Source organism: Bos mutus, chromosome 1 (genome assembly GCF_027580195.1).
Source record: "Bos mutus isolate GX-2022 chromosome 1, NWIPB_WYAK_1.1, whole genome shotgun sequence".
Taxonomy (NCBI): domain Eukaryota; kingdom Metazoa; phylum Chordata; class Mammalia; order Artiodactyla; family Bovidae; genus Bos; species Bos mutus.
In genome coordinates, this window is record NC_091617.1 from 141,196,692 (window position 1) to 141,206,712 (window position 10,021).

General features: G+C 49.5%; 1 protein-coding gene across 1 annotated transcript in view; it reads left to right on the top strand.

The window, feature by feature from the left end:
* Positions 1 to 7,172, top strand: part of UMODL1 (uromodulin like 1) — a 75,409-nt gene extending 68,237 nt beyond the window's left edge. Inside the window, exons 21-22 of the mRNA XM_005893032.2 lie at positions 1,796 to 1,880; positions 6,991 to 7,172. Of these exons, the coding sequence (XP_005893094.2) occupies positions 1,796 to 1,880; positions 6,991 to 7,172 (267 nt within the window). The remainder of the gene's footprint in view (positions 1 to 1,795; positions 1,881 to 6,990) is intronic.
* The last annotated feature ends 2,849 nt before the right edge of the window (positions 7,173 to 10,021 follow it).

Consider the following 10,021-nt stretch of genomic DNA (forward strand, 5'->3'; position numbering starts at 1 on the left):
CGTTCAGCATTTATGCTGGGATTATGAATAACTTTACATTCTCATTTCCTCAGACCTTTGAAACTGAGATGTGCTTTGCATTCCTGGGTTGGAGAATTATTCTTTGTCTACAGACAAGTAGGTGCAGTGACTGTCACGTGTCGCCTGTGGCAGAGGATGGCACGGAGAGCTCTGCTGGTCTTTGAGTCAGCCACTGCCTGTTTCTCTTTCCTTTGGGGGAAACACTTTTTCCTGTGCTCCTCACTGAAGTTGGGTGGTTTTCCAGGGTGATCAGTGGCAGGGCATCGTCTGAATGCATAGGAGAAGCCCAGCGACTCTTGGTTTTTTTGTTACTTTTTCTCAAACAGAAGATCTTCTGGAACAACAGGAGGAAGGGAGCACGGACTCTCAGTGCTTGCCTGTGGAGGGACCCTGACCTGCATCGGCCCCTTAGAAGCACTAAGGGTGTTTTATTATTTATTTATTTGGCCGTGCTGGGTCTTGGTTGTGGCACACGGGATCTTTAGCTGTGGCGTGTGAACTCTTAGTTGGGGCATGTGGGATCTAGTTTCCTGAGCAGGGATCAAACCCGGGCACCCTGCACTGGGAGCATGGAATGGTCTTAGTTACTGGACCACCAGGGAGGTTCCAGCACCAAGGACGTTAATGGCCATGATAGCCTCGGTAAGGAGCTGCCAGTTCTCAAATTCTCTCTAATATGGGCTGCACATACTTCTTTCCAACTTCCTTTGGGATAGGTGTTGTATTGTCTTCCCAGGGCTGCTGTAGCAAAGTGTGTGCGTGCATGTGTGCGTGCGAAGTTGCTTCAGTGGTGTCCAACTCTTTGTGACTCTATGGACTCTAGCCCGCTAGGCTCCTCTGTCCATGGGATTTCCCAGGCAAGAATACTGGAGTGGGTTGCCATACCCTCCTCCAGGGGATCCTCCCAATCCAGGGATCAAATCCCCATCTTTTGCATCTGTTGCATTGGCAGGAGGGTTCTTTACCATTAACACCACCTGGGAAGCCCTGCTGTAACAAAGTAACACAGGCTTAAATAGCAGAAATCTCTCCTCGCACAGCTCTGGAAGCTGGAAGTCCAAGATGGAAGTGTCGACTAGGTTATTCCTCCTGGGGCTGTGGGGAGAATCTGTTGAGGTCCGGCTCTCTGCCTGGTCAGTGCCACCTTCTCCCTATGTCTTCACACATCTTCCCTCTGTGCACGCCTGTGTCTGTGTGCAAATGCCCCTGTTTACAAGGACACAATCACACTGGGTTAGGGTCCACCCTAATGGCCTCATCTTACCTGGATCCTCTGCAAAGACTTTAATTCCACCTAGCGTCACATCCACAGGTACTGGGGTTAGGACTGTAACATCTTTGGGGGCAGGGCACAGTGCACTCAGTCACAGGTATATAGCAAGTAGATTCTATGTCACTGAAACTTTTTGTAAGGCAAAGGCATTAAAAGGAGCAAGTGTCTGCAGCAGGCTGTGAAGAACACAAAGGTGACTCTGAGATGAAGCCAGAGCTAGTAACTGGAGACAGCTCAGGAGGCTACATCTCACTTCCTCAGACCCGCCTGCTGCCTGGTACTCCCCTCATTTAGCTGGGCATCCAGCCTGGTACAGTCCTTTGGTCCAGGTGATCTGGGCTCCCCAACATCCTTCCCCACTGATTGAACACATCCCTTGTGACTTGATGTTTCTAGCAGGAAAGAGCGTGTGCAAATCAGTGTACCATCCCTGAGAGTGGGTACCTTTCTCATAACCATTTTTCAACTAATGTGAACACTTTTTTCCTATGAAAACAACAGAACTGTGATGACTTTCGGTCACTGAGAAGCAGCGAGCCATCCGTGATGCACCAGATGTCCTGGGGACCCCTGATTCGGTCTGAAGGTGAGCAGGTGACTCGGATTAGACAACTAAACCTGGGCATTGATTCAGAAACTGCTAGCTGTCCCCAGATATCTGTTCTTCCCTCCTTCAATGGTAATAGAACCCTCAGTTTTTAGGGGACAGGTGGCTGCCAAGAAAAACTTTAGTTCCCAGCCAACTTCACAGCACGAGTGGCTGCATGAGTGAACTCTGGTTAATAAGATGCAAAGTGAAGTGAAGTGAAGTCAGTCAGTCGTGTCCGACTCTTTGCGATCCCATGGACTGTAGCCTACCAGTCTCCTCTGTCCATGGAATTCTCCAGGCAAGAATACTGGAGTGGGTTACCATTTTCTTCTCCAGGGGATCTTCCCGACCCAGGGATTGAACCCAGGTCTCCTGCATTGCAGGCAGATGCTTTACCATCTGAGCTACCAGGGAAGCCCCAATAAGATGCAAACGGGAGTGTCAAACGCCCTCCTTATAAACACATGTCACGCACCCAGCTGCCTGACACGCAGGGGAGGTGGCTGCAGCCAGCTACCACCTGGGGCCATAAGGACCATCCGGACAGGAGCTGGAAGGAACTGGTGCCCCAGGACACCCTGGAGCCAAGCTGCGGGGCCAGGCTTGAGCTCTGACCTCCCATTTTTATGCCAGAAAGAAAGAAACTGCCGTTTTCTTTGTACTGCTATTTTGGGGTTTTCTCTTTCTGACAGCTAAACCTAATCCTAGTTGATTTTCCCTTTTTATTCTGTTTCTTCCTAATCCGGATGGCCTTCTTTGTCTCTCTATTTTCTTGTTCAAGAACCTCTGGGTTCTGGAGGCAGGGTATAAACCAGGACAGGAGTCCTGACCAGAGCTTGGGAAGGAAGGCTTTCAGCCAATGATATTCAGCTGCTGGTTCTCATCCAGAACATTTCAGAAATTTAAAAGATCACAGGTCCCCAGCCAGGCCCAGGCCTGTCCACTCAGGGTCTCCCAATCTGGACTCCAGGCCCTGGCGTTCGCACTGGTCCTTGGGCAACCACTGGCCCGGGTCCTGGGACAGTGCTTTTCCTGGCCTCTTCATTGTCTTAAATTGCCGAGAGCTGGTTGATCTGGGGCTCTAATATGAAAGAGAACATATATGTGAATTATATTCACTAAGAATCATAAACTGAGTGGTTAAAATAACAGAAAATACTCTTGAAATCTGGAGACACATATCCAAGATCACATAGTGGGTGGGGCTGGCTCCTTCCAAAGTCTCCGAGGGCCTCCGTTCCAGGCCTGGCTCCCAGCCTCTGCCGGTCCTACTGGGTGACCTGGCTGTGGCCGCCTCCCTCCAGCCTCTGCCTCTGTCATCTCGTGGCTTCTCTTGAGCACCTCTGTCTTCTTATGGGGACACTGGTCATTGAATTAGGGGCCTCTCCCACTTCAGTATAACTTCTTAACTAATGACGTCCCCAAGGACCATATTTCTGAATAAGGTCGCATTCTGAGGCACTGGAGGTTCAGACCCAACACATATTTTTTGGAGGATTGTGCTTCAACATGTAACACTGTTTGCTGGCCTTTTAAAGGAAGAATCCACCCAGGCAATCCCTGAATCTGTGCTGCCAACAGATCATCTATCAGCATCATACTTTTTTGCACTTAATTTTTGGAAATCATCCATGGCCATTTACTTTTCCAGAGAACATAATTTCTCAGACACTACAGTTTTGTGTGTGTGTGTGTGTGTGTGTGTGTAAGGAGTTGAGAAAGTTTGAGGTTAATGTCCTATAGGCTTCTGAAATGAACCAGTGGGAAGGGTCTGGAACAATTGTGGAGGAGGCTCAGAAGTGAGAAGCCTGGGGGTCCCCAGATGGTGGCTGAGTTCAGCCTCTGGAAGGCCTGGGTTCTAGGTTCCCAGCTCCTGGGTTTTTGCACACCTCCATCACTATCCCTCACTGAGATGTGTCCCCGTCACAGGGGCAGTGACAGTCTTTGCAGAAGGAGTGGTCATGTACGTCACACCATGATGTCGCCACTGCCCTGTGCGTGGGTGCTTACGCTTCTGGGGGAGGACCCATGTCTTTTAAGTGTCTCATCCATCAGGGCTGACATGTGGATGTCATGTTTAAGGAGACATTCCCACTGATGGTGCAGGTCACGTTGCAACACAGGCTTGCTCTCTATTTGTAAGCTTCTCTCCTGAAACAGTAACCATTCCTGGACCCTGATAACCAGTGGATAGTACTGGCCTGTGGACTCCATTCAGAGCAGCTCTGAGTCAGTAGTTGGTTAAGACCACTTGACTGTAGGGAACAGAAACCCAGCTGGAGAGGCAGCAACCAAACAGGTTCCCTTGTCTCTGGAGCTGGCAGTCTGGGGCTGCGGCTAGACTCCACGGGGCCAACCATGTAGGGCCTCTTCTGCTTTTCTGCTGCAGCATCCTCAAGGGAGACAGTCCCCCCCTTATGGTCACAAGCTGGCCCCTGACATGAGATACAGAAGGAGGGTGGAATCTCCATGGTACCATCCACTGGAGGCTGGATTTAAGGGCCAGCTGTGAATGAGTTGTTAGGAAGCTGGTGACCCAGAGTCTTGGGGCCTCAGGTTCCTTAGAAGGTTGCAGGTGCTCCAGCGATCATTCCCAGTATCCTCATCCGAGTGTGGCCCTCCCTTTGGAGGACGGGGTTGCCTGGTTTCCAGCTGACCCATCATGCAGGCTGTCTGAAGGGAGCCTCTTCTAAGCCATCATTGACCACTTTGTTGCACATGCCTGAGCTGTGACTGGGGGCCCAGGGCAGCAGGCACTTCAGGCCACAGCCCCAGAAATGGGAAACGGGGTCTCAAGTGTCCCTTTTTGCCCAGGAAGGCTTTCATACCCAGACCTTTCTGATAAGCTCCTGTGGTAAGACTGAGATAAAATTTACCTAATATAAAGTTAACTTTAAAAATAAACTATTGGGTAGAATTTAGCATGCTCACAGTGTGGTACGACCATTACCTTTCTCTAGCTCCAAAACATATGCATCCCCCAAAGCAGTTGCAAGCCCACAGAGAGTGAACCCCAGCCCCACTCCCACCCCTGAAACCATGAGGTCGCTCTCTGACTCGTTTCCCTAAAAACAGGATCACAAGACTACTTGTGGTCCTCAGCAATCGTGCCTGTCACTCAGCGCAGTGGGTGTTTTCAAGGCTCATCTGTGTCCCACGTAACGTGTGGCAGAACCTCCTCCCTTTTATGGCTGAATGCCATTCCTCTGGGTGATGGATCACGTTTGTTCATTCAGCCTTTGATGGATTCGGGTCTGTTTCCCCTTTCTGCTGCTGTGAACCTGCATATATAAGTATTTATTTGCATCCCTGTTTTCAGTAGTTTTGGGTCCAGACTCCCATGCGCTTTCTTGCCCCTGAGTCTGGGAAAGGCCGGCTCCCCGGTGCTTTGTTGCATGTGGGTACAGGCAACGAGTCCACTGAGCTCTCTGCCCCCCCGCACTGCCTGTGGCTCCCACGTGGCCTCCTCTTCTTGGCCAGTGACCATCCAGAGGATGAGCAGGAGGAGCTGTCCCCTCTGCTGTGCTCTCCTGGGCTTGAGGCACCTGCTCTGGCACCTCTGGGAGCCTGCGGGTTCACAGGCACACTGAGCAGCTGCCACGGGAGAGCCTGCTCCATCATGGGCTCCAACCTGAATCTTCCATCTAGGGGCGGTGCTGGGGCTCAGCCGGGACCCGGCCCCGCTGCTGTGGGTGGACCTCCCACCCGCACCGTCTCACCCCTGTAGGTGTTACCCAGTCCAAGCTCGCTCCGTTCGCTGCATGATAGGCCAATACATCTGAGAGACAAAGGGTTAAGATAAGCGACTTTATTCAGGCAGCCCACTGACCAAGAAGATGGCAGGCTTGTGCCTCAAAATAACCATCTTGTCAGGGGTCTGGGTGCCAGGTTCCTTTACAGAGTCAGAGAGAAAGAAGCAAGGAGGAACTAAAGTCAAAAGGCAGAACAGAGAGGGAGGGGCAGTGGGGAAGTAAAGCGAAAGGGTCTGCAGTCTTGCAGAACATCTCCACGGGAGTGGCCAGCCTTTGGAAGGGGTGTGCTAATCACTTCTGTTCAAAGGTGGGTCAGTTCAGTTGCTCAGTCATGCCCTACTCTTTGTTACCCCATGGACTGCAGCATGCCAGGCTTCCCTGTCCATTACCAACTCCTGGAGCTTGCTCAAACTCATGTCCATAGAGTCAGTGATGCATTCTAACCATTTCATCCTCTGTCATCCCCTTCTCCTTCTGCCTTCAATCTTTCCCAGCATCAGGGTCTTTTCCAATGGGTCAGTTCTTCAGATCAGGTGGCTAAAGCATTGGAGCTTCAGTTTCAACATCAGTCCTTCCAATGAATATTCGGGTCGATTTCCTTTAGGATTGACTGGTTTGATCTCCTTGCAGTCCAAGGGACTCTCAAGAGTCTTCTCCAACACCACAGTTCAAAAGCATCAATTCTTCGGCACTCAGGTTTCTTTATAGTCCAACTCTCACATCCATACATGACTACCAGAAAAACCATAGCCTTGACTAGACAGACCTTTGTGGGCAAAGCAACGCCTCTGCTTTTTAATATGCTGTCTAGGTTTGTCATAGCTTTTCTTCCAAGAAGCAAGTGTCTTTTAATTGCATGGCTGCAGTCACCAACTCCTGTGACTTTGGAGCCCCCCCCCCCAAAATAAAGTCTCTCACTGTTTCCATTGATTCCCCATCTATTTGCTATGACGTGATGGGACCAGATGCCATGATCTTCATTTTGTGAATGTTGAGTTTTAAGCCAGCTTTTTCACTCCCCTCTTTCACTTTTATCAAGAGGCTCTTTGTTCTTTTTCACTTTCTGCCATAAGGGTGGTGTCATCTGCATATCTGAGGTTATTGATATTTCTCCTGGCAATCTTGACTCCATCTTGTGCTTCATCCAGCCTGGCATTTCGCATGATGTACTCTGCATGTGGGTAGGGTCCGATTATCTGTAAGCTGAGCAAAGGCACTCTCAGACATGCAGAGGGACAGAGTCCTCTGAGGCTGACCATTGTGTATGATTGTAATAATAGTCAAAAGCAATGAAAAGCAAGTTAAAGAAACAGTTCCAACATGGAGTCAGAACTGGCTTCTTCTGTGCAACACAGGGTCACCTCTGGCGGCAGGGCCGGGCCTGGGAGCCGGCTACCTGGTCCTCATCGTGGGGACCGCCTGTGCCTTGGTGGCCGGGGCCACTGCCCTCCTTGTCCGGCACTACCAGAGAATGACTGGAAAATACGACTTCAAAGCCCGGACCGACAACTTCAGCTACCGGGTGTTCCACGAGTAAGGAGCCCGGCTGCCCCACAGGTGGGTGCCAAGCGAGACCCTCTGACGTGCGAGTCCCGCCTTCACCACTGATGGCGACCACACAGCGTATCCAGGGGTTTTGGCTGTGGGTAGATTTGTGGGTATTATTGTCTCATACCTGCAACACTGTGTGATTTTTAATAAGAAATATATATTTGGTCTTTATCCACTGTTCCTGGTACATGTGTGTGTGCTCAGTCGCTGTCATGTCTGACTCTTTTGTGACCCCATGGACTGTAGCCCCCCAGGCTCCTCTGTCCATGGGATTCTCCAGGCAAAAATACTTGAGTGGGTTTCCATGCCCTCCCCCAGGGGATCTTCCTGACCCAGGGATCAAACCCACATCTCTTATGTCTTATGCGTTGGCAAGCAGGTTCTTTACCACTAGTGCCAGCTGGGAAGCCCAACTTCAGCTCAACTTTCCTCTAACATTAAAGACAACAGCTGCCTTGGCCAGGTACCTTCTCATCTGATTTGGGACCCTTGAGGCGTGGTCATGAAGACCCTTACATTTACTGACCCTGCTCCATACTGTCCTCGTTGGGGGTACTGTCATGTGGACATGCTCTGCAGTGGCTAGCCCATGTCCCCTTCTTCCATCCCATTTAGCCTGTCATTCTCTCGAGATAACAGACCTTCAGCACAAGTCAGTTTTACAGTGTGGTAGACCTGGGATTCATTCTTTAAATGAAGACAGTGGGCTCAGAGAGCTCAATCACCCGGGTCGGTCACACAGCAGAGCCTGGGTTACTTCTCCATGAGGTAGCGTCTCTTTCTGATTGACTTCGTTGTGACCAGAGAAATTATCCCCTGCTCCAGGAGCTGGTCCTGGAGACACTGGGAATGTAATGTCCTCATCTGATCTCACCTGGTCTCAGCCCCCGCTAACCTGAGAGCCCTTGTGACTCCAGGCCCTGGAGCCCTAACATCCCATGGGAAGGACTGGGCCCGGGCCCATCACCACCCCACATAGAATCACAAGGAAATTTCATTTTCTTACTTCAGATATAAAATAAGAATGACAAAGGAGGCCAATACTTGTCCTGGGGAATTTCCAAAGAAATCTGGTGAGTTGACCAGGGAGGCTGGCCCCTCCTCAAAATTAAAACACGGAGGGAAAATTGGCCTCTGGTCTTTTCTTAAGCTCCTGGGACTTCTGTCTTCCCAAGTATATAAGGAAGAAACCTATAACTAGTTCTCAAGTTCTTGCAAAAATCTACTCTTTGGAAAACATCAAAGAAACATCCCCGAGGTTGACGCTTGGCACAGCCCCACTGGGCGACGAGCCCTGTGTCCGGGTGGGTGGTCTACAAATAATGCAAAGGCACAGAGTCCCCCGGGTGTGGCCGCCTGGCTCAAGTGTGTGCACCGTCAACTGCCTGCTTACCAGAGGGGGTGGCCCTCAGCCGAGCCCAGGTTCCCATACCTCCTGGAGTCTCTGCCCTTTTATTGGGCCCAGCCTGGCCCCATTCAGCAAGCACAGATGTCGTGTCCTCAGCACTGGCAGTAACTCTCTGCTCCTCACCCTCCCAGGGTTTCCAGCATAAACCTTGCCTTTCCTGGCACAGACTGACCCAGATGATCTTCCCTACACAGGTAGCTGTGATCAAGTTCCAGTCATCACTCAAGCCTTGATGGGAGCCTGTTTTGTCCTACATCCAGGCTTCGATGAGCCCCAGAATGGAGAGAACACACAGACTATGCCTACCCCCAGGAGGCCCGTCCTCCATGTGGGTCCCAGACAAGCAGCAGCAGCAGGAGGGCGAGAGGAGCTGGTGGAGAAGCATGCAGGAGCCTGGACGCCGGGAGCCCCAGACACAGGGATTTTCAAACCAAGCTCCAATACAGCTCTGCCATCACCCAATCACCGCCACCACCCAGAGCTCCCAGCCCTGTTACCACCGCAAGTGTTCCAAGCCCCTGTCTTGGCTTTGCTCACTATTGACATCTATCACTTACCACCCACCCACCCATCCTTGTGCCCCTCTGTTAAATACACAATATTTCACTTTCTCAAAGATATTTGACATCACACTTGAAATCCTATTTTTAAAAATAGGTCAGTCATAAAAAAGTACTGCTAATGTGATTTTTAGTAGACACATATACCTTTGACTTTAGTCCTGCATTATTATCAAGATATTGTTTCTATGTACACAGCAGTGACTCAGAAAGCACTCTATTAATATGAAAATCTTTATAGCAAGTAGGAAAATACTATATATATATATATATCCCTATTTTATATTTTTCCAAGCATTTTCACAGCTACTAAAATAAATAAGTTACCTGGGGGTGAGGCACTATTTACCCATTGCATAATGGGTAACCATAAAATGAATGGGTGAGTTCTTTACATAAGTTTACAAAATGAGCTCATGAGGAAATAGGTCTAGAAACTACGTTTTAGTTTAGAGTTTTCTTCATTGCACCATGCTAAGAGATAATGCTTCTTACTTTACTTGAAGTACATGGACTTGTATTTGATACCTAACACCTAAGAGTATAGTGTTTTTCCTTGATGAACTTGGAGTTAGAACATGGTCTTAGTTTTTAATTCATAGTTAATTTTATTGAATGTTTTTAATTCATAGGATTAATTTTATTGAGTGTAATTAACATGGGACATTAGGGAGATGTATTTTGATTTATTGAAAATCCCAGAGTCACGATAGAATTACAATATGCAGTACCATGGATAATGATTCTGAGCGAATGGAATAAATTGCTACGACACTGAAAGAGGCCCGTGCTGACTGCTCTGTCTGGTTCCATCCACTTCACAAACTCACTCAGCATCTGCACATGCTGTGTGTCAAGGACACCAGG